The following is a 24,428-nucleotide window of genomic DNA, read 5'->3' on the forward strand; positions in this document are numbered from 1 at the left end:
TACTCCACAATCTGTATAGAAACGTACAGAAGATGTAATAACATGTACAAAGATAAAACAGAGAATTTAATAGACACAAAAAAGACAGTACACCAAAAGGATTATAAAATCCCCCAAACTCTTAACATTGCAGGATATTTTGTCCAAATTATGAGCAAAAGATTTAATATTAGGCCTTTTTGAGAATAAGGTAAACTCACGATTACCTCAGCCCTAAAGTCCCACTACTTTGAAAGTTCATTGGCTGCCACTGACAAACATGCTTTCATGTAATGGTCTAAAGTTGGGAGGTGATAGGTGCCTCCTCGTTGTTCCGCCATGTGCACAACTCTTGATTCCTTCCAACCTTTCAAACATCTCCTATGAATCACACTTAACTTCGATCCTTACAGAGCCAGTGAATTCTATTGGTACAGTCTCTTTGCTCATCCCTATTTTTCCACGCTTCATTAGAGTGTGTGCTTGCTTCTTTAGTACTTGCTGTGCTTCTGCACTTAATGAGGGTCGGTGGTATGCAGTGTGTGCAAAGAATGACGTATGTTCATGCCTGGATTTGTAATTTACACCACAATTCCGCTGCTGCCGGTTTACACTTCAGCTCAGTTTAGACATTTTACAGCCTCTCCCACGAACAAACACATCCACAATTGTGCTGTCTGATTTAGCAGAATACATTTTGGAAGGAAGAAGCTCATTCGAGTGCAGGTGAAGCAACAAGGCTCTGTCACAGCTCATTGTGCAAACTGTGACACACAGTGTGCTCTTTCCAGTAGTGGATTCAATATCTCCCCGGAGTTGTTGTTCATAGCGGTAGGCCTGAGCATCCCTAGCGGACTGGTACCCGGCCATCTTCAGCCTCACTCTAAAGGGACGTGTGGAATGAAAACCTCTGTCACTGGGGATCTCCCACTCCCATCCCAGCTCAACCAAATGCCTCCGCAGATGGCCAGGAGGCCTTTCTTACTCACACTCTAAGCCCCGCATCACATTATTCAGAGGGGGCACATTTGAATTATAAGAGCAGTGAGCAGCTGTTGGCTTGCCAACTTGCTGGTCTATAGACAGCAGCCCCACTAATTTCACGTCTCCCCATACCAATTCACCACTTATCCTTTTTGGGTTCCGGAGTAGTGTGCTATTCGCCGAAAAAGCGCTTCAACGCCTCGCCAGGGCTAGTAAACGCTATATAAATGCAACTTACAATTAATTCCGTAGCAGACATCTTCAATTATTTTTCAGTGTGGGAAATTACTACGAACATGACCCTCCATGCCAGAAACCACACAGACCTATGCATCGCCGGATTTAAATTCTATGTTTACCTCATTCTCATGTCCTGAGAAAGAGCGATCCCACCTTTACAGAATACACTCAAGATTAGCCTACGATTTATTTCCCTTATTTGTTTGCTCCTGTGGATTTAAGTGAAAGTTATTAACAACCCTTCCTACCTATTTCGTCATCACGGTTTGTGCTCTGTACCACTTCAGAGTGAAGTGATGTATACACAGGACATTTCTTCGAATTCCTTCTGCCCGAACACTGGTTAGCATCCTCTTTCGTGAACCCTACAGCTGTAAATAACACTAAATGTATTTGTATAACGCACAATGGAATTCTATTAGCCCCACAAGGGATGCTCTTTATATTGTACTCGCAAAGATGAAGTCGAGATTCCTTGCATCCTGCAGATTACACACTGGTCCCAGGAGCACGCACATGGTGACACACGGGGCTGTGTTTTTCTGAACCTATTCTGCGAATACCTTTAATGTTTCTTGGGTCAAAGGTAGAACAATCAAACACCTGGCTGACGCTGCTCTGACAGACCGTTTCTTCAGGCCTCAGTCGGTCTCAAAGAAATGGTTCCCTTTTTCCAGCACTTACATCCTCTTCGTACTGATCGCTGGTACTTCAGGCCTGCTCGCCTATTCTTTGAAGAGGGGCTGTAATTGCTGTCTTTACAAAACACTGGAAATTGCTGCTTTCAGGACAAAGTGAATTGTAAGGTGGGGTGGCAATTTCTGGACCTGCAAAACACAGTCCTATAATCTGCTACATGAGAAAGTTAAAATATCGCACTAATGGCTTGAAGATTTTTACTGATGAACATCGGAACCTCACAATACATTAGAGTGTGAGTACTTAATGTGTGCCGGTGGTTGCAGGTGCTGGGCACCAGCACTCATTTTTTGAGACAGTACTTATCATTCACCATTATATTTTGACCTAAGAAAAAAGTGGAAATAGGTACAGAATTACAAGGATGAATAAAGAATCTGCAAGAGTGACATAAAGAGAAAGGAAGTGCAGGGTAGTAGAAGAAAGAGTCAGGGGCAGAATCAGAAGTGGGAAGGCCTGGTATTTGGCAAACCTGCATTATGTGAGGCCTGTGGAGGGCTACTAAATAAACCTTTGTTTGTCATTTAAGCACTGTTGAGGATTAGGAGAAAGTAACATCCCCAGTTTAGCACCGTCAACAGCTGGCCTAAAACCTAAATACAGGACAAGTTTATGCAAAAGTTTGTAATCTTGCCAAAAAACACAGTTATCAGATCTTAACCATCATCTGACTTGCCTTAACAAGACCCTACTTTCTAGGGTGCAAGGTTTGAGCAAGTGTGCGGGGAACCCACGCTCATCTACAGCAACATCCTTTCTCCCCTTTTTTCATGAATTAAGTGAGACACAATTGCAAGCAAGCGATGAGATGCAACAGGTGTGTGTTTTGGCAGTTTTGACCCACCTAAATTACTTTCCCTGGACTGCAGTGCTAACAACCATTTACAATGCAATGGTTTCGCCTTTGGAAAAGTTAGAGCTATTGGCATTGTAAATGGCAAAATTTGAATTTATGTGTTGGTTTTGTCATTTATATTGCCATTAGCTTAATCTCTCGCAATGTGAGACCTATTGTACCCTACGGACGAGCTCAGCAGACAGCAATTACTACCACACACACCCCCAGAGCCCCACACACACCCAGAGCCCCCCCACACTAAGCATTGGCGAATTTTGCGAATCTCGCGTTCGCGAATTTTGCGGATTTGCAAACTCGCAATCCGCAAAATCCGCGAATTCTCGCGAATTTGCGGATTTTTTTTTGTGTGTTTGCACGGGTTTCTGCCAGTTCGCGAGGGTTTTGTACAATGTCGCAAATTGCGAACTTACCTGTCGGGTCGCAAGTTTCGCGAACTTGTTGTTTCTACGTGTCCAGCCTGTTTGGGACACTCTTCTTCATCACTGCCACTCTCTGTCACCACTGCCACTCTCTGACTACTCATGCCACCCTCTGGCCCACCCATGCCACCCTCTGTTTCATCACAGCACCCTCTGGTTGTCCAGTCAGTGTACATTATTGTGGCAACGCAAGCACACCTTCCCTGCCTCAAGTGACCTGAATTAATTTGGGGCTGATTAATGTGTCACAGAATATTTTTTTAGCTGGCACCTGCTTCCTTAGTGCTTCCTGATTAGTGATCTTTTGCACTTGCTAAGTGCTTTCATTGTTGCAAAATTAGTTACAACACCTGCCCTGCCCCAACTGACAATAATGAATTAGGGGCTGATTAATGGATTTGAACTTCCAGCCTGGCTCCTGCTTGTCTCCCTTAGCTGTAATTCAGGACCTTTGTGGCATATGTGTAACTATTCTGAGGTTCAGAGCAGGGTCACATCATAGTTTCAACTGGCAACTGAACTCTGGAGGGGCCCCTCAGGAAGCACTACAGGAAATGGCTACTAATGATGAGCCTGAACTTTTGAACCTGGTAAGTAGTTTCAGTTTTGCTAAGATCGTATTTCTGCAATTTTGCACTTATTCGCGGGGCGCGAACTCACGCGAACAGTGCGAACAGTGCGAGCAAAATCCGCTGCTCGCGGATTTTGCGGGAGATTCGCAAATCTCGCGGATTGCGAATTTACAGAAAATCCGCAAAATCCGCGAGCGAAACGGATTTTCCGCCCATGCTTACCCCACACACACACACACCCAGAGCCCCACACTCACCTAGAGCCACACACACACCCAGAGCCCCACAAACACACACACACCCACCCAGAGCCCCACACACACACACCCACCCAGAGCCACACACACACACCCAGAGCCACACACACACACCCAGAGCCCCCCCCCACACGCCAGGCGAAACCTACAAAGTATAACAAATGAAAATGCAGAAGGAATAGGCAATATACAAAATGTACAAGCTCTTTTTACAAACTACTGTAGCAGAATCACAACAGTGCTAACCTGAACATTACAAAAAAAGTGCAGTCTATTCTACGGACTGAAAATCACTTTAAATGCTTTTGACTGCCTCATGGAAAGAATATAAGAAGTGTGTACACAAAATCATAAATTGAAGGAAAGCAACATTGGTCTGTTCTTTAAAAAAGTATGGGAGGCTCCATGCATGCATCTGTGTTGTCTGCGGCCAATGTGTGTTGTAATAGCAGGGGATCATCGCTAAAAATGTACCCATCACGCCATAATAGGCATACAAACTTCTAAAAAAAAAACGGCCCTTATACTGATCTGTCAGACCAGCCAATCGGGCCAGTCCGATCCTGGTGGTCTGTGTACACGGATTGAGACTGGGCCATGTGGTCAGTCGGCACTTGAACCTGGAGCCTCTGTCTGCAGGGTCACTGTTCTACCCGGGCCCCTGGCTTGATGAAGGCATCATGGACAGTGGGGCTTCCGGAAGAGGCAATCCATGAAATGGAAAGAAGGGCTGGCAGACTGTCAACAAGGGTGTGAGGGCAGTGATGTAGAAAGAGCTTCATGGGCACTAGTTTAAGGAAGAAAATGGGCCCCCTCACATACATTTGTAATAAAACAATGGCACTAATGGAGGTGAAGTTGACCCCTCATGCCCACGGGTCCTGGCGTAAATAAGCCCCTGCTGGTGTGCTTGGCTGCTCTGATGTGCACCCTTCCTGAACCGTGCGCTATTGGATACTATTTGCAGGAGCCCCTTCGTATTGGCTGGTGGTCAGCTAATCAGCCGTGCCGAACGGAATCTAGGCACTGCTCGGCGAGGGAGGGAGACCAGCCAGGCAGAGAGATGCTATTACGTCTGAGCGTCTTGTGAGCACCATCACTGTACCAAGCGAACACCACCGGAAGAGAGGCCCAGTGCCCCTTCGTCAACGGGTGTCACGCTTGCAACTGCAGCTCTGCGGGGCTGATGGTAGCCAGCAGCTGCCACAACAGACACCAAGTCAAACAACTCCCTTTCTTCCCTGCTTCCCGCTTCAATGCGAAGTGGACGCATTTGCTACCTTTTTATTGGGGTAGGACGGGCCCACGGACAGCGGGAGGGGGGCGGGTGAATGGGCTCACGGACAGCGGGGGGGCGGGTTAACAGGCACACGGAGGCGAAACCTAAAAACGTAAAACAAACAACCAGACAACATGGATGCTTGCAACTGCAGCTCTGCGGGGCTGATGGTAGCCAGCAGCTGCCACAACAGACACCAAGTCAAACAACTCCCTTTCTTCCCTGCTTCCCGCTTCAATGCGAAGTGGACGCATTTGCTACCTTTTCATTGGGGTAGGACGGGCCCACGGACAGCGGGAGGGGGCGGGTGAACGGGCTCACGGACAGCGGGAGGGGGGGCGGGTTAACAGGCACACTGAGGCGAAACCTAAAAACGTAAAACAAACAACCAGACAACATGGATGCTTGCAACTGCAGCTCTGCGGGGCTGATGGTAGCCAGCAGCTGCCACAACAGACACCAAGTCAAACAACTCCCTTTCTTCCCTGCTTCCCGCTTCAATGCGAAGTGGACGCATTTGCTACCTTTTCATTGGGGTAGGACGGGCCCACGGACAGCGGGAGGGGGCGGGTGAACGGGCTCACGGACAGCGGGAGGGGGGGCGGGTTAACAGGCACACTGAGGCGAAACCTAAAAACGTAAAACAAACAAACAGACAACATGAGACGGGATAGACGAGACAGGATACACGCACAAACACAGCAACGAGACACACAAAGGGGAGACGACATAAGACGGGATACACGAGACGAGTAAAAGACGAGCCAAAATAAATCTCAAATAAAAAAAATATCTGTTACAAGCATACTGTGCAAACACAAACATTCACAACACAGAGCCAAATTATAAACAAAATGCTGCTTACCTGATTGAAAATAACAACAACTTCCTGGCAACGTAAATCTCGCCGACCACTCCGGCTAAAGGCACTTCCAAAAAAGACGGAAACATCACGGGAGAAAAAAATAAAACACATGCCCACAGCCGCATGACGTGAGAAAAGGGGCAGGATGAGAAAAACCTCGCCGGAACGCCCACGAATCGCCTCGGACCATGACGGACAGATATCACTTCCAATGGCTAGCCTCCATTTATGGAGCTAGCCAATGGAAGTGAGAGGCGTGACAAAGGCACCATACTCTTCTCAAAAGTTTTCGCCTGCGTGAACGCTGCTGCGCAGCGGACGCCAGGGGAAACCTAAAAATGGGGCTAGATATTGTAGTGCTGTTGCTGCACCGTTAACATTTCATTCCACTGAATCGACACCCGGTAATTATGGGTTTTCAATTTGAATTCTTCTAATTGCCACTTATGTGCCATACGCTAATATTGACCTTAATAATTCCATACAGGCATCAACTATAAACCGGAACTGTTTAACATTGAAGCCTTGTTCAACCACGACTGGCCCACCCAGCACAGCTCGTGGTAATTACCCATTCATACTGGGTCCCTTAATTCACCCCAGGCATCAATCACTACGATAAATCCTCACTCAACACTATATTCCCGCCACTAAGCACTAATGCCACAAAATGAACGCGGTAAGCCTTTTCTCGCACTCCAAACACGAGCACAGTGCGATCCGTGCCCTTTGGATTCAACTGCATGTGCACATGTTGCATTTTGCATGACAATACTGGTTGTTGACGAGCACTTTAGCCTTTTTAGCACTCATTCTGTAAATAATTGGTACAGAAACTTTTCTTTTTCTTTCTCTTCCTGTTTATACCCTACAGGCTCACTTGACAAATCAGGCAAAGTCAAACTCTAGTCCTGAAGATGATCCCACTGTATTATTGGAGATAGGGATCGAAACGTTCGTCGACTGTTTTACAGTACTGCTTGTTGTATGATTTTTAACTTTCTCGGCAGTTACTGTGGGTTTGTGCTTATTCAAGAATTTCTTGCATTGTATTATAAGCCACCCTGTTCTCCTTGTTTGCCTGTGAATTCTTTGTCTTTCCTTTGTATTGTTTTCCTTTGACTTGGTACAGGCTTGTGCCCAGTTATTGATGTGCGAATTGTTTTCGCTTTATTCTACCTATCCTTACTATTTTTTGAAATAAATACTTCTAGGTCCGGCTGGACACTGAAGAAAAAACACAGCCTTTATTTTTAGCCTGTGAAAATCAATCCTCTAGATATCTTAAAAGCTAGGACCTTTGTGACACAAAAATAAACTGTTAACATTTCAAGCACATATTCAAGAGTGGAAGGCAACACAGTACCAGTATCACCAAAACCCATGCATTCTGCACTTTTGAAACACACACCTACTAGTGATCGGGCAGTACCCGTGTCACTGAAGCCTGGGACCATTCACTTGCCAGGTACAGAACATAAATTCAAAGTAAAATCTAGCTGTCACTCAAAACAACTTTAATTTCTTGCATGGTCAGATGCAGAGACTATACCTGTATCTCCCCGAAATCCAGGCTTTTTGAAGTTATAGTTCTTGTTCTCGCTGTACCACGAATCCACCGCTTCGTTTCCTAGGAAACAAAAAGACAAACATACAAGGTTATGTTATGTAAGCTTCCCTTCTAGAGCCCCAACACCATTTGAGTTCCATTGGATGTCGCACTGTCCTATTGGACCGGTTTATGGCTGGGTACCCACAGGATTGCCTGAACTGCACTCTGGTGACTGGTAGAGAGGGGCATGACGTGCCCTGTGGAAGCATATTATGGATCTCATCATGAACAGCAGAGGAACTAGACATTCTGAATGACACACCCAGGCAAGTTCTGCCACTGTCTGGTGTGAGAGATGGCACTGCCCTTCATTTGCTCTGCAAGGGTGCTTGGACATGCTTGTATGATGCCTCTAAGCACTATAGGGATGGGGAAAGAATGAATGAATGACTCAGAACAAAGGAATACTGTGGTCGGTTGTTTGTTAGGTAGGTTTTAATTTTCTGAAGTTGGCAGTGATTTTTAGCTATTTAGTCTGGAGCAATCTGACACAGTATAAAGCCCACCTGAGAGATGTAAGGCTGAAAAAAGGCCAAGACCAGAGACCCAAACAACTCGAGCAACATAATAGGTTTTATAGCATAGATGTTCCATTCAGGTAGGAGATACCTAAACAGCACATCTCCTCAGATGAATTGATTCATAATTAATAAATAGAGCATTAATATACACTATCAACTACATCCTTCAGGAAATGATTTTGCAATAGCACTGGCTGCAGTCTCAACGAGCTTGAGTCACTGCAAGCGTCCTGTCTCAACACATGTTCAGTCGAAGGTCCAGACAGGGGTGACATTAACCAGGCGCTAGTTGGGACTGGTCGAGAACACATCTTGCAACGCGTCTCCTCAGGGTAACGATCCAGAGTGGAGGTGTCCAGTGGTGTCTGCCCATCCGTCACAATGTTTGTGTCTATAGCACCTGATAACAAGACACCGCCTAAGGGATGTCAAACCACAGTTCGATAACAAGGATGATCTTCCACACAACGGTGAAAACCTAAAAAGGGGGTATTGTGGCAGAAACACAGGAGGCTCTTGATAGCTATTTCTCAATATCATGGCAATGAAGGTTGTACCCCATCTTCCAACGACTGCCCCTTACTCCGTGTCAACGCAAATAAATACACTTATGCCAGCACAAAATGAAGACGTACGCCACCGTGCCGTTTGATAAAGCATTTGAAACAGAAATAGCTTAAAGCAAACATAACACATGTAAAGGTTTCTAATTAGCGCTGCTGTCCGGTGCTCAATGAACCGCCCTGGTGCAAGAGGATCACTGTTTGCAGGAAGCCATCTTCTGCTGTTCAAGAATCAGCCCAGGATTGTATTTGGCCTTGTCATCTGCTACCCATAATGCCTCGAACTCACTCCACTACTGCTTGGTGGCTACAATAACGAACACAACCAACTACATTATAAGCAAACCGCTGGCTCTAGTGAAGGACAATCCCAAAACCGTAGAGGGGCCCAGATTACCAATGCACTTCAGGACTATACCGGTGGAGGGAATGTGTTATACAAATGCTCTTAAGATTGCATAAAATACCATAACAAAAGAAAGACACTCGCCAACAGAAAATTATAAAAACTCTATTCTGTAAACTGTCCTACCCACTATGAAAGCACTGCCCTCTTGTGGGCTGTGCAAGGTTGCTTAATGGTAAGGAGAAGCTGTGACACCACTGAACCAGGCTGTTCTGAAGCAATCTAAGTGCGATGACCAAAAACCACAAGCAGGATAATGTTAAAAGTGATCTATGTGATCATGAGTACATTAGATTTGAAATGCAATATCACTCTATTGATGCTTTCAGAGTGCTTCAGTGATGCAGAGATGTGGATGCTGTAGCAAAGTAGGATCTGTTTTCATGGTCAACCCCACTTTTTACCTGGAATCTGTGTGGTTTTGACGTAGTTTGCTGGGATTCCTCTAATCAGAACCCCAGCATCTGTGCTTTCTCCCCATAATTGACATGAAGTGTACTTTGGTATATCCAAAGTGGCTACTGGTTTACCCTTATAAGGCCCTAGTATATGGCACTAGGGTACCCAGAGCATAGGAACACCAGAGGTCTCCTTTGGGCTGCAGCATATATTATGCCACCCATGGGAGTCTACTTAAAATGTGACTAAACGCCTACCATTGCAGCCCGTGTGAGTTGGTGCTAGCATCACTTACAATACATATAATTTCCTTAAGTCTGAGGTCATTGCACTTAAAACCTATAAGTCACCCCTATAGCAGGTTCTTCAGTCCTGATGGCAGGTGCATGGTTACAAATTTCAGGGTGACCCTGCATAGGCAGGATACCCCTACAAACCGCAAAGTTAATTCTCCAGGCTTCGTAAGTGCGGTCAGCCATTTTAAGACATATAGTGCACATCAGTTATTATGTGATGTCTAAATATTTAATGGTTGTACTGAACCCGGTCATGTTTTGTATCAAACATGTTGAAGTCATACGCCAACACGGATTCTGATGCTGGAAGTAGGATCCATCTACTGGGGGGCTCCTTAGAGGACCTCTCTGTACACCCGGTAACAGCATTTCAGCATCTGCCAGTGAGCCAGTGAGCTAGTGTTGCTGCTCACCACAGACATGATTATGCACTCCTGCTGCTGAGTGGAGCTCGAGCAGGAAAAGGTAGAACAATAGGTTTCCTGTCACAGGGAGGTGTGACCAACTCCCAGGCAGCACTTAGTGGCCAGTTCCCCCAGACTGCTTTGAAGAGCACATTTGGTGCCCTCCTTGCATACTACAGTTTTGGCTACCACTCTAGCACAAAACTGGACAAAGGACAGGGGAGTATCCTCCCCTCTGCCAGTGCTTCCTCTGGGAGGGACCCCTGTGTCGTCCCAACCCTTTCCTTAGGGTACTTAAGGACTCCCCTGTGGGCGGGTCCTCAGGTTTGTCATGGGACCTGTCTCAATCCTGAAACTAAGTCACTCTTCAATCGTCTGGACACTTAAACTTTGTTGGACTTCGATTGGAACCGAGACTTCTTCAAGTAAGACTCCTTCTGATCCTGGTCTCACTGTTCTTCAAATCTTCTTTGCGTCTTCTGAGTCTGTGCTTTCTCCAGGTTCTCCAAAGGAGCTCTGGTCAAAAAGGACCAGGGGCGGACAGGGAACCAAAAACCAAAACCGGCCCTGGCAAAGTGCTGGGCGGCTACCGATTAACCCCCCCCCCATCCCTCCCCATCCCTCCCTCGGCAGAGCGCTTTGTCAGGGCCGGTTTTCGGCCGATTTTGCTACAGGGCCGAATTTTATGCAGCAAAACCGGCACCGCACCCGTGCGGTGCACCAGGGGATTTCCCTGTGCCCGCTACGGACAGTCCAGCCCTGAAAAGGACACCCAAAGAAAACTTCCTTGGAGTGAAGGAGTCCCTCACCTGCATCTGCAGGCAAGACAACAAAGCTGACCAGTCTGCTGCTCCTGACATCCCATGGACATACCGAGGCTCAGCAACACAGGTGGGTATTTTGTGGCTCCCGAGAGGCCAGAACAGTCTTCTTTGCAATTTGGAGGATACTGTCCCTCGTAGGTGCTGCTGGGACCAAACCCCTGTGCAATGCATCAACTTGCAGTTGGCCTGGTTAGTTGGCTCTGCACTCCAGAGATCTTTGGGCTACAAGAAGCTCCAGCTTCCAGCACATCACTTCCTGACAAACAGAGTCCTCCTTGTATCTCCTGCATCGTGGGTCTCTGACTTTGGTGAGCTATTTGAGGTGCTCTTGCGACTCCTGTGCCTTCAGCCTGCGAGTCCCCCTGAGGATCTTCCCTTGTTTAGTGGGCTCCCCTTCTTGCTTGGCACCTGCTTCTACTCTCCTGTTCTTGGTGAATCCCTTGGACCTTGCTGGTCCCAATGTTTGCTCCTTTTCATTCACCCAGCCAGTTGCAGTTACCAAGGCTTGTTGGTGCTCCTGCCAGACACTGACCACCAAGACACCGACATCTGACATGGGACAGCTCGTGCACAGCTCCTGGTCTTCCTCAGCACTGCCGGTTCCTCACAGCTGTAGCGACAAGGTCAGCACTGTCTCTTCTGAACCTCTCAATATTGGTGGGCATTGTGTCTCTGTGCCTTCTGGTGACCACTGAGTGACATAGACCCTGTCCCCTCTGCTTGCAGGTTCTTCACTTCGAGAATCTACCCTGGATTCCACTGGACTCCTTCACAGTCTTCTCCAGAGGCATCTTCTTCAAAGTCTCACATTGTCGTTTATGTGAGGTTCTAATGTCACTTCACCCCTATGCACCCAGCTTTCTTGGTGCAGGTAACCTGGTTCCTGGGGCATTTACGGGTGGGGTGGATGTCCAACCTTCTATCGCCCAAGGGGTTTCTTCGGGGTCCTCCAGGAAGGGTCTTTCTACAAGACTGCAACTGCAACTTATCCATTGTCTGCCATTGGGCACACAGCTGTGTTCCCACTCTGCACACAGGCTCCGTGGGGTTGCTGGGTACCTAACTACTTTGTATCACCCACAAAGCAATACATGGAATGGGTCTGTTCTTAACAAGTAATAAAATCACCAAACACACTCAACAAAGGAACCTCTGCTCTAGAGGGGCATCTAGCCTCAAAATCCCAAGATACAAGAAAAAAAGCATGGGTGGCACATCCTTCTCTGTTCAAGCAGCCAACATATGGAACTCTTTTCCTCCCAACATAAGATCCACCGACAACCACCTTATCTTCAGAAAACTACTCTTCCCCACATAAGCAGTATACGCAAACAGAAATTTACAGCATATCCTTCTGTATATAAGCAGTTATTTTCACTATAGATATGTACCTATCTTTGTGTATTGCTTTGCATAAACTTGTAGAATAATTGTGTTGGGGAAAAAAAATCAACTTTGGTCTACATGTACTTGTTTCCATTGTGCATCTATGTACCTTTCATGTACTTGGATCTGTGTGTTTGTTCATTTTCTCCTAAAAAAGGCATGTCCACCCTACCCATGACTACCCTAATTCTCATCCTGTACCTGTATCAAAATATTTTATTTATATATACTTACCGCCTTTATGCATCTATATACTTTCAGTGTACTTATGGATCTATATCTCTATCTCTATCAATATATCCTCTACATCCACTCTCCCATTTATCCCAAAGCCCATACCACTACTACGATCCCTAAAATAACCCTTTCTAGACTCCCCCCTACTCTACAACTCCTTGCATCATCTGACACCTCTTTTTACTATACCGATTCCACTAAACATACCTTTCTAAACTCTTCCCTCCGACTCTTCCCCTCCAAAACCCCTTTTTACTCACCCAAAAGCCTCCTTTTACTGCTATGACCTCCAAAACAAAAAATCCTTCACTCGTCTACCCCTCCACTATCCTTTTCAATCAAAATAACAGACTAATATGTTCACTTCTCAAATTCCGTATTCCACTATACTAATTCACCACTAATCCTTTATGGGTTTCAGAGTAGCGTGCTACTCGCCAATTAAGCGTTTCAACACCCCTTCAGAGTTACAAGCGCTATATAAATGCAAACCTTTCTCTTTTGTACTCCTCCCCAACCCTTCTCAATCCAAATACTAAGATATCCACCACTTAAATTACTTTCATGTTTCACCATACTAATTCAACACAAATCCTTATGGGTTCCAGAGTAGCGTGCTACTCGCCAAAAAAGCACTTCAAAATCCCATTAGGGGTAGCAAGCGCTATATAAATACAAACCTCTTTCCCTCTTCAATCCCGCCACCTACCCTTCTCTATCCAAATTACTGAAATCACCATATGGGTTGGTTGTCTGGACTAGTGCAAGGTGTGTCAGTTAAATAAGTGTGCACCATATACCAAGCCAGCCAACTACAGATGTAAATGCCAGGGCAGCATCAAGAAAGTGGTTCAACCCAGATTCATACTGCTTCAGTTAGGACATGAGGGAGGTACGGAGGAATATTGGCTGTAGTGAGAATATTTTATGGGCAAAAGGTTAAGGAAAGAGGCATTGGAGACACCACTGTTAAGTAAATAGCCCATAGTAATGGCAATGATAGATCTGGAAAGGGGCTGTACACAGTAGATGGTCAGACAAATGCCACCGAAAATCTTGCTCAATAATTTAGACCCTGTTATGTGGCAGTACCCAGAGGAAGAGGGGCACGGGGCGTAGGAGAATAACAAGTGAAGTCCTAGTTTGCCATTTTGCATAGGTGAAGAGATATGGCCTGCACATCTAGGTGAAGGAAGCTAGCTCCGAAGTTTGATGGTCACTTGGTGAGAAGCGATATCCTCGCTGATAGATGTAATCAGACTTTAGCGTGTGAAGGTCTCTGGTGATAACTGAGCACAATGAACATGAACACCAGGAGCACCATAATATGCCTAGTGAGTCACCGAGTCCAGCTGATGAGTGTGGGTACAGGCCATCCTGACCTCTATTATGCACTTAGTTGGTCCTTCGCACCTGGCAGTGGTTGTACCTACCACACAACAATATAAATCTCCATCACCAGATGCCACACTGCCATCAATCAAGTTTCTAGCAGACAGTAGAATCTCAGTAGGATTATTTGATATTGACGCCTAGGCACAGACAGCCATTACCCTCAAACACTGATAAAACCTAAAAACATGAGAAAGTACACACGTAAAATGTTGAATCTTTCAAACTCGTAGCAAAGGTGGATATCAGCCATTTGCCCACCCTAGCTTTAAAGCAACAGAACAGCACAATATGCTTTGCTGTCCTCTGACCAAAGCATACAAATGCAGGTGTTCAGATATATCCAAGGAATATGATCTCATAAAGTATAAACTTAAAGGCAACACCATACTGCCTCACCCACACATTTTGACACAATCTGGAATATGTGGATACGCTTGCTTCCATAGAAATAAATACTAGGTCGCTTCCCCCATCCACAACTCTGGTCTGGGCTGCAGCACCCAAGGACCCCTACTTAACCATCAGTGTGCCCTAGTTGTTCAATCCCACACCGCAATTTTTAACTCGAGTCCCTTCTGTCCCCCACTTCTGGGTACAGTGCACATTCACATTTACTTTAACATAAGCATGCCTCTGTCTGCCTTTTGCCACACATACACCAGTTTGGTGCAGGATTTTCCAACCTGTCCTCCCACCGACCTCAATACAAGGCTAAACTCTGTCAACGAACCAGTGCAGGGTCTTGACTTAAACCATGAAAATACATGAATGAATATACATCCGGGCGGCTCTCCTCGTGCTGCGCTAGCCAAGGGCCCCACCAATCACACTACATCTTCAACATCTTTCGATTCCTCGAGCCTCCATTGCTCTCAGGTGAAGCAAAGTGGCAGGCTAAGTTGGAAAAGTGTGCGAAGAAAAATGAAAGTTTGAGATGAAAAGGTGGACTGAATATCAGTGAGCCACTCATTCCAACCTAAGAGACAAAATGACGAACCCCCAACATGCAATGCGCGAACGCAGTGACTTTCATCAGAGGTCCCATGCCCTCGGAGCCCTTACGGAGGGATGCCCACTTCACGATCAATAAATACCTGGGGGAAATGTCACTGTTGTATTAAAGTGTAGGTGAGGATACACGATTCAATATATTGTTACTCATTTAAGAAATGTGTCTGGCAGTACCTTCTTGGGTTTGTTCACAGATGTTTATAATCGCCCTTCTAAAAAAAAAAAAACCCAGTGTCAAACATAATAAAGAAACGTGAGAAAAATAAGGAAAAAAATGTAAACATCATATTAAAATTCAGAACGTTTTTAAATTTGTAAATCACAAAACCCGAGCTCCAGAAAAGGAAGTGCCACTATGGTATAAAGTCGACACACAGCTCTAAACATCTGTGGCAGATGTGTGGTACTGTTGTGTGGAACACATGTGGGAGCACAGGGCAGGGCCAGCATGCACCTGTGGCATTACAGGAAGCCCTTGGTGTCCTGCTCGATTGCAGTCCCTGCTTCGAATGTACTAGTCACACAACACACAGGGAAAAGTCTCCTTACCTGGAATCTCGCGAGCGCTGGAGCTGAACTTGTAGAAGAGGTTCTCGCCATGGTCGCCCCCGCTGTGCTCCAGGGTGCGGATGGACAGCAGTTTGTCGGCCCACGCCTGGGCTGAGCGGCACAGGTCCCGGCTAAGTTGTAGAGGGGGCACGTTGTGCCGACTCCTGTATGCATTGTGAGCATCAAGGAAGTCCCGCTCGAACTGGGCCACGTCCCCTCCTGCAGGAAAAAAACACAGGCAGTGTTAGTTGAGAGTCAGTGGAGAAGGGGGAGGTTAAGAATACACGCACATCATGGACCACCCGGAAGCAAAACAGGGATCGCGCGCACGCCTCGCTCCAAACATCTCACAGAATCAGACAGAGTAGTTTCTATTCACCCTTCGCCATGATCCTCGGATCCGTGAGATCTCATGTCCCAGCTGGGATCTTAGTTTAAAAATATACAGCAATTAAAGTACCAGATCTGGCCTGCCTCCCTGCCTGCCTCAAGCATCAGACAATGGTCACCATGGCGACGGTGGGCAGGGGACCCCCTCCCCAGAGGACCCCCTCCCCAAGGGCTGCCTCCCAGGTATAAGCACCTGGTGAACCCGGCTCACGCTCTTGAATTTGTAGTTATGCATACACACTATATTCAGTTACCGTCAGCATAGTATGCAATCTATTAAGAAGAAAAGAACTACATGTAAACATACAAAATAAACAAAGGACCAGGGATTTCGGCTTCTCAGTCTGAGGCAGAGAGACAAGCCAGCTTGAACGTGCAATGCAAGCTGGCAGCCTTGGAACTGAAGTGACATTAGAGAGTTTTGTCCTTCAGTTCTTCAAGAGGCAGGATGCGTAGTCTTCCTGAGCACTGCCAGACATGCAGACTGCACAGAGCAAGCCATAGTCTCATTGTAAAGGGGTTGTTTTTTCCCCTAACGAAGCATTTGATTCCTTTGTGGGGCATTAACATCTGTTAAGGTCTTCATCAGAGAGGGAATCGCGATTAACACAGAGTTATGGGAGATCTGAGCTACAATCCTTTTGAGAGCAGGATGCTCCCCAGACCCCATGGTATTCATGACAACTACTCCGATCGACCTTGCAGCAGAGACTCAATGTAATATATAACCTTATAAATAAGACAGGAAAAACATCTTCTGCCAAATCTATCATAGTCAAAGATCACCCCGTGAAGCTCCTTTTGCCAACTGTCCTGCCTGCCTGAGAGAACAGTCCCGGGGGGACTGCAACGAGCAATCCTCCACAACGCTGTGCCGCCATTCCATCGATAGGGGACTACACCTCCCACAGTCCCTCACTGACGCCTACCACCATGTCATAGCGAAAGCGCCAGGAGGCGCTTCAAAAACGCTCGTAGGCTCCTGCAGCGCCGGGCCCGGGCGCTGCCCGGGTAAAGCCCAGGCCAAGGGCGGGCCCATCCGCGCCCGTCAGAGGCTGGGCTGGGACACCCCCCTGGCCAGTCGACACCAACGTGCGGTTAAGCCTCCTGCCCCCCCACCCCCCAAATAGACTTGGAGTTATAGACTCAGTGACAGCAACTAGTGGGCCCAACGCAGTGTTATAAGGTCAAAAGGGCCTAACACTTTATTAGCTATGTGACACTAAAATTTTGGCCATAAAACAAAATTCTGGACTGCGGGGCGTCACGCTAAAAACTGTGGCCTGCTGTATCGCGGGTAGCAGGGGGGAAAAAGTTATAAGTTACATTGGGTAGTGCAATTCTTCTATCTACCTTCTGGGTTAAACTGGTTTTACGAATTAAGAGTTACGGAGTGGAAAAATAGGGAAAAGGGTGGGCCCAATCAGAAACCAAACTGGTCCTGTTCCTCCATTGCCACAAACATCAATAGACAAAATGTTACAGAGGGCGATTGGGGTGGTCAATTCAGAAATAGAATTAACAGAGCGAAGGTGGTCACTCACTCCGGATATATTCATACAAACACCGGATCCACTCAAACCAGTAGTTACCCCACAACAGTCCGAGGTTTTACAAATCAAGACGACCACCCAGGATACTTTCCCCAAAAAAGTCTTGCGAAAGGGAAGATCAGGCAGAACTGCCCCAAGAATGGTAAACGCAAGTCCATCGCTGAGACTGGCCCCAGGAAAAAACACCCTGTGGTGAGAATGTGGTTATGGAGGATGATAGCACAGGGCACGATCCTGAAGAGGTTATACACCAACCCGCCAGTGGAGATACTCTTTATCCACCATGGGCACGCAACCTAATGGTCGCTTTACATGACAAAGTGAGGGACACACTTAGAACTGGACTAGCCCCTCTAATCACTAGATTAGATAAACTTGAGAAAGTGATGGCAAAGGGAGGGGGGGGGGGGCCCCCGGCACAGCCTAACTCTACCGCAAAGAATACAAGGGGAGGGATGGGAAGTGGCAGTGATGGGTCACTCTACCATTAATACACGCAGCAGGGGGAGAACGTAATATGGAGGGCCCATCTATCATATCTGACGGTGGGGCAGGAAGAAATAGACAGGTGAAGAATAATGACAACCCCAGTGAGGTCCAGAGAATAGAGTGTAGCACCCACGTTGCAAGATGCAGCACTCGTTCCAACCTCCCAGCAATAAGCACTGACAACAACAAGAGGGGGCAGTCAGAGCAGGCTCATCAAGTTGCTGGGACTACTTCTGGTGAATCTAATTTACCCCACATAAATCACCCCCATATGCCCCATATGTTGTCATATTGACAGGAACTCCACCAATTGCACCCAACGTGAAAGAGACCCCACTCGAACTTAGAAACAAATGCCTGTTTTGGCTTGCAAGATATAAACACTTTGAGCATGCCAGAGCAGGAGAAATAATTATGGTGCGAAGAGTAGGGTGGGTGGGAACACGCAGGAAACTAGAAGCAGGGGAGTGCATTATCATCAACTTTAAAAGTTCTAATTCTGTTAGAAATATACTCCACACTCCAACTAACCAGCAGAATGCCCCAACGGGTATTAGTCTTCGATCCCTAGATTACTTCTATCCTCAACAACACAAAATACTAACTGATAGTGTAGCTCCGATATTGCAAAAAACAGGCCCTGAGATCGTAAAGGAGAGAAGATGGGACCTATATAGTAGGTACCCCCAATTCAACATCAGGGTGAACAATAGTTATGAATGTCTGGAGGAGGTGGACTGCCTGGGAGGAGCGCACCAGGATAGGGAAAACTCAAAAATCCTGTGCCAGACACAGAGGGCAAAAGTGGATTTGTGTGGGCCCCCTTCAGTCGGAGGAGTTGTGCACAGGGTACTCCATCTTCTGGTTCACCATTTATGACTACACAGGAAGGTGGTGTCCTGGATGCATTATCTTTAGCAGCTCACAGGGACTCCACTGGAGAATTTGGTGGGGAAGATGGCAATCCCTTTGGAATGCATCCAGACGATACGTGGGCCTGGGTAATAGGGGCAGTGAGGTACAGCGGAGAGCCAGAATACAGGGAGATAGTATTTGAATACTGTCGTGGAATCTGGCTGGAATTAAGAACAGTTTGCCCTGCCCGGTGATGTTTTGTAGACAGGTATGATGTCTGCTTATTCCAGGAGACGTGGGCCCAGGAAGAATACCAGAGAGTAGGTTTTGCTTCCTTTTACATCTTGGCCATTATGAAGGGGAGGGGGAGACCATCAGGTGGTTTAACCATTTGGGTGGGCACACACCTTGGCGTTCAAGCCGAGCAGATTCCATCTAATACCGACGACGTGCAAAGTGTTCTCCTAACACTTGCCTCAAGGGTGCAAATAGCCCTAATTAATGTTTATTCCAGACCTGTGCATAATGGGAAAGAATAAAGTGCTATAGAGGATTTGGGCCAGCTTATACCAACTTTGGACCCAGAAGTCCTACTGATTATAGGAGGAGATTTTAATTGCCAGTTCGAGCCTCTTATTGATTCAACTCTAGATGAGCCCGATGAGGAGGATCAGTATTGGTCGATACCGGATCCACAGATTCCTCCAGTTAAAGCTTGGATGCCACTGATCTTGCAACTTAACTCCCTTACCCTGGCACTCTCATTGAGGGCATGCAATGGGAGGACCAACTCTGATAGACCTGGCCAACTCACGTTTAATAGAGAGGGGCAGAACTCGCTGCTTGATTACATCCTGGTTGAAACTAGAACGTGGAATATGGTCCTCGACTTCTACGTAGTGCAGAGGCAAGATAGCAACCATAATGCTTTAGTAATGCCCTTAAAATCAGGGAGTATGGGTCTGTCTAACCCCCTACCAGCGCCTAATAGAGAGCAAAATGCACTAACATTGTCCAACAGTAGGCGGAGAGTGAAATGGTGCCATATTTACAAATACCTACCTAAACTGGCTAATATATATCAGCAGGCATTACCATTATTAATTGAAGTGGGGGTGGTAGGAGGAGGAGACCTCCAAAGAGGGATCCAAGACAGGCCCCTAAAAATCCATGAGCAGCTAACGGCAAAATTGCTAGATGTATTTTACCCGGTGGGAAAGCCAAGGGAAAATAATGACTCCTAGTATCCTTGGTTTAATGCAAATTGGGAAGCGGAGAAGTGGGAAGCCAATAGGATTGCCCTAGAATGATAAAGATCTAAAAGCATTTTGGGCAATAATAAGTTCTGGGGATAGGGGAGGGCCACCTGCTCTAGATCCTAACATAGCGCCCGAAGTCTGGAAAGCACAGTTTGAGGCACTATACGCTGACAAGAGTGAAGTGGGTGCTCCAATTGTCTCTCTGAAGCCCTTCCATGAGTATCGATTGGAAGGTGCGTGGGAGATTACCCTGGGTGAAGTAGAAAGTGCCATCGCTAAATGACAACCTAACAAAGCGCCGGGCCTAGACAAGTTACCAGGGAATCTCTTTCGGACTGAACCGAAAATGTGGGCCCCGTATTTGTGTGCCCTGTTTAATGCCATCTTGAAGGGCATGGATCCCCCGGACACCTGGCGTGGGGCTGAGATAGTCCCCATACACAAAAAAGGTTGCCCGCTCCAACCCTCGAATTATAAGCCTATGAGCCTAATAGATACTACCCAAAAACTTATGGGACGGGTTATTCTGGATAAAATACAGGGTTGGATTGAGGAGATGGAGATACTAAGTCCTTTTCAGGCAGGCATCAGGTTGAGTATATCAACCGTCGACCAGATATTTAGACTTCAGCTGCTTTACTGGAAGACGGTGAGTGTAGAGGGTGGCAGCCTCTATCTCATATTCGTCGACCTGAAGTCTGCCTTTGACTTAGTGCCCAGGGAAAAACTGTGGAAAGTATTATACGACCTTGGGATTCCACCTTACCTCCTTGATGCGATAGTGAGGCTACACTTGGGGACCTATGCCCAAGTAAGATGTGGAAAATATGGGGAACTCTCTGCACGTTTCCCTGTCAAAAAGGGGGTACGACAGGGGTGCGTGCTTGCCCCTACCATATTCTGTTTTTACATCAACGGGCTCAATGGACATCTAATTACTGTCAAAGATAGCGATGCAACAAGGCTAGCCACGGGGAGGGGCCTGCGTTGATGTTTGCGGATGACACTTTGTTGCTGTCCAAAACATCAACAGGCATACAACACACTTTGGATGGGTTTGCAGAATTTTGCAACTTGAGGGGCATGGAGATCAATTTAACCAAGACCAAATTTATGATCTTCAATCCCCCTAAAACTACCCGCCCAAATCCCTCGCTAGAGGGTACACCGCTGGAGAGAGTGAGGACATTTGAGTACCTGGGTATTACACTATCAGAACCTCTCGAGTGGGAAACCCAACTGACCAAGGCAAGTCTGAAGTTAACACAGACACTGGGGGGGGGGGGTGGGGGGGGGGGGGGGGGGGAATCATGAAAATACATGGAACAGCTACGTTCAAGCCAGCTGCCCCTGTTACTGAAATATACAAAACTCAAGCCAGGGGGGCTACCTTATATGGGGCTGAACTGTGGGGGAACTGTAGGCCCTCTAACCTCATGAAAAGAGAATATAGTTCCATGAGGCAATTAGTGGGCCTCCCTCGTAGCACCCCCTTTGTCCCCCTCCGTATGGATTTGGGTTTGTAACCCATTGATGAAGAGATCGCCATAAGGCCTAGCACATTCTGGCGTCGGCTTTGGGTGACACCAGAGCGGTCTTACTACAGAGCTGAACTTAGGGAGGTCCAATCTAGCCTAACTAATAAGAAAATACCATGGCTTAACCACATAAGGAATCTCTGTACCAAGATAGGTAGACAGGATCTGTGGAAAACGCCTGAGCTGGCTTGCCACCAAATAGCCAGGGTAGATCTTGTGCAGCTTATCAGGCACCATAATCTGATAACTCTCCAAGAAAGGGCCACTGGTGGTCGCCTGACAGAGTTTCTACAAGTAAAGGCTGAATATAGAAAAGAACAGTTCCTTGATGTGATCTATTCCCCTTTGGCTAGGAAACTCTGTATCCAATTTAGAATGGAGACCCTTTCACTAACGACGCTTACCAGCAAATGGGATAAAGAAAATAAGGAAGAATGCCCGGCGAGTCAATATAGGGTAGAGTCTGAAATTCATGTCCTTTTTCTCTGACCTGCATACACCGTACCACGTAAACGATGGATAGCCCCAATATGAAAAAACCTATGGTTTAGGCATTGTCAAGAGGCCTATAAGATATTAAAACACAATACCCATCCCCCTATCGTTTTTACTCTTTCACGCTTCCTGAATGGTATGTGGCATAAGTGCAGGGGCTTCTTGAAGTGACTGTACAGAGAGATTTATGCATGCCCTTCTTTAACAAATTCGTCCAGGTTTACACAATGGGGACATTTGCACTACTTCTCAATTTTTTTTTAATCTACTTTACACTAACAATCATCAGTTTTAAATACATTTTAGAATTGTTTTTTACTTGATTTTAGTATAATGGTTAGCCAATATTTTAAACTGCAACATATGTAGATATATGATTGTACTGTTTACCGCTATCCATTTTTTTGTCTTTCTCATTGCTGTTTTATTGACTGTAATGATGTACTTTTATGGTCCGAGTTGGTCAAAATAAAGTTATCAACTGTTAAAAAGATCACCATTCACAAAATGCAACCAGTTTTAAATTCATCAATTCAGCCAGAATAATTTGCCACCTATGGCAGACCTAATTATGTCCGATCTTGACTGCAGATGCATCATATATGGAGATATGTGCTTCCCAGTGGTTCACCGACTAATACATGTGAAGGTTTGTGTACAGTGGTATTCATGAATAGTAGGTATTATGGCAGTAGACGTTTCTCCAAACATTTTGCTCAGTCTATATTTTCATGTGCTACCATCAGCATCGATGTGCCACACTCACCCCTCGAACGCAAGAATGCACCACAACTGTCCCAATTCTGATTCTTATACCTACACCACACTTCGACTGAATACAGACTGTAGACCATAGATCTTACCTGCTGCATTCAAAGCTTTTTAATTAGTTAGCATTCAGTTGATGATGCTAGTGACGTCTCGATTCTGAGAGGGGAAACAGCGTTTACATCGCATGCGCTACAACGCATGCGATTACAACGCAGTCGTTAAAACGACCGGGTTGTTACAACGCAAGCCATTACATCGCAAGTCGTTTCTATAACTTGCTGTAGGGGGCCCGCTAAACTGAGGAATAGTATAGTTTACTATTCCAACACCTTCCCTACTGTTGCACACGCAGGAGTTGGAATAGTAAATTATACTATTCCCAAGTCCAGCGTGGCCCCTACAGCAAGTCGTAGAAACGACTTGCGATGTAATGGTTTGTGTTGTTACAACGCGGTTGTTGTAACAACCGCGTTGTAGTTGCATGCATTGCGGTGCATGCTGTTGTGTCTCGTGCTAGCTGGAACTAGGCTCGAGTTCCGCTCAAGAACAACGCGGTAAGGGTTTCTATTTTCTTTTAAATATGTTATGTTCTGGGATGTTGTTTGGAATTAGAATGCGGGGAGTTGAGCGCTGTTACCGGCGGCTGCGTCTGCTCCTGTCCTCTGCTGTTCGTGGGTTTAAGCTGCTAAGAAATCAAATTTAATCTCCTCAATATTTCGACTGTCATTACAACATAATACATGCCATGTAACATTGCATATTCTTCTGGGAGGGCGTCACTTTACAATCACAGTAGTTATTGCGCATGCAGAATCAGAATTAGAAATACTTTGTTTCCAAGAAATATATTATTATAGAAATATTACACACATCTCATTCATACAAAATAGAGCAAAGATAAGAAAAGACAATTTTAGTAAACTAAAACAATTCATGGTTGTATACTTCCACCACCACTACTTGCAGTTTATCTAATTTCAACTATATAAACATTAAAATGTTCTCAACCCAAAAGCATTACATTTTACAGCCTAAAGTCTCACAAATATTTGAAACCTTTCACTAAAAATACTAAAATTGAACAATAAAAGACAAAAAATAGTAAAATTGATCAATATAGGTAAGGGCCCATGTACGCCTTCTCTGCGTTGGATTAGTAAACAAACGCTATCCTGATCTTACAATATTAGAAGGTCAATTTTAGAAGGTCATCAGACCGCATGTACTCTTGACACATCCTCCTTCCCCTTTATATGTTACTTTGTCCTCACTATGGGTAGTTTATAATTCCAAAATGTTCCTACATTCAGGTTCTAAATTCT

At 46.0% G+C, this 24,428-nt stretch overlaps 1 protein-coding gene across 6 annotated transcripts in view; it reads right to left on the bottom strand.

Moving 5' to 3' along the window:
* Nucleotides 1-24,428, bottom strand: part of LOC147710549 (uncharacterized) — a 493,247-nt gene that overhangs the window by 123,464 nt on the left and 345,355 nt on the right. For all 6 annotated transcript variants that reach the window (XM_086921210.1, XM_086921216.1, XM_086921214.1 and 3 more), the window contains 2 exons: nt 15,757-15,975; nt 7,706-7,783 (listed from right to left, as the gene is read on the bottom strand). In XM_086921210.1, the coding sequence (XP_086777336.1) occupies nt 7,706-7,783; nt 15,757-15,975 (297 nt within the window). The remainder of the gene's footprint in view (nt 1-7,705; nt 7,784-15,756; nt 15,976-24,428) is intronic.

Source organism: Lissotriton vulgaris, chromosome 5 (assembly GCF_964263255.1).
Source record: "Lissotriton vulgaris chromosome 5, aLisVul1.2, whole genome shotgun sequence".
Classification (NCBI taxonomy): Eukaryota; Metazoa; Chordata; class Amphibia; order Caudata; family Salamandridae; genus Lissotriton; species Lissotriton vulgaris.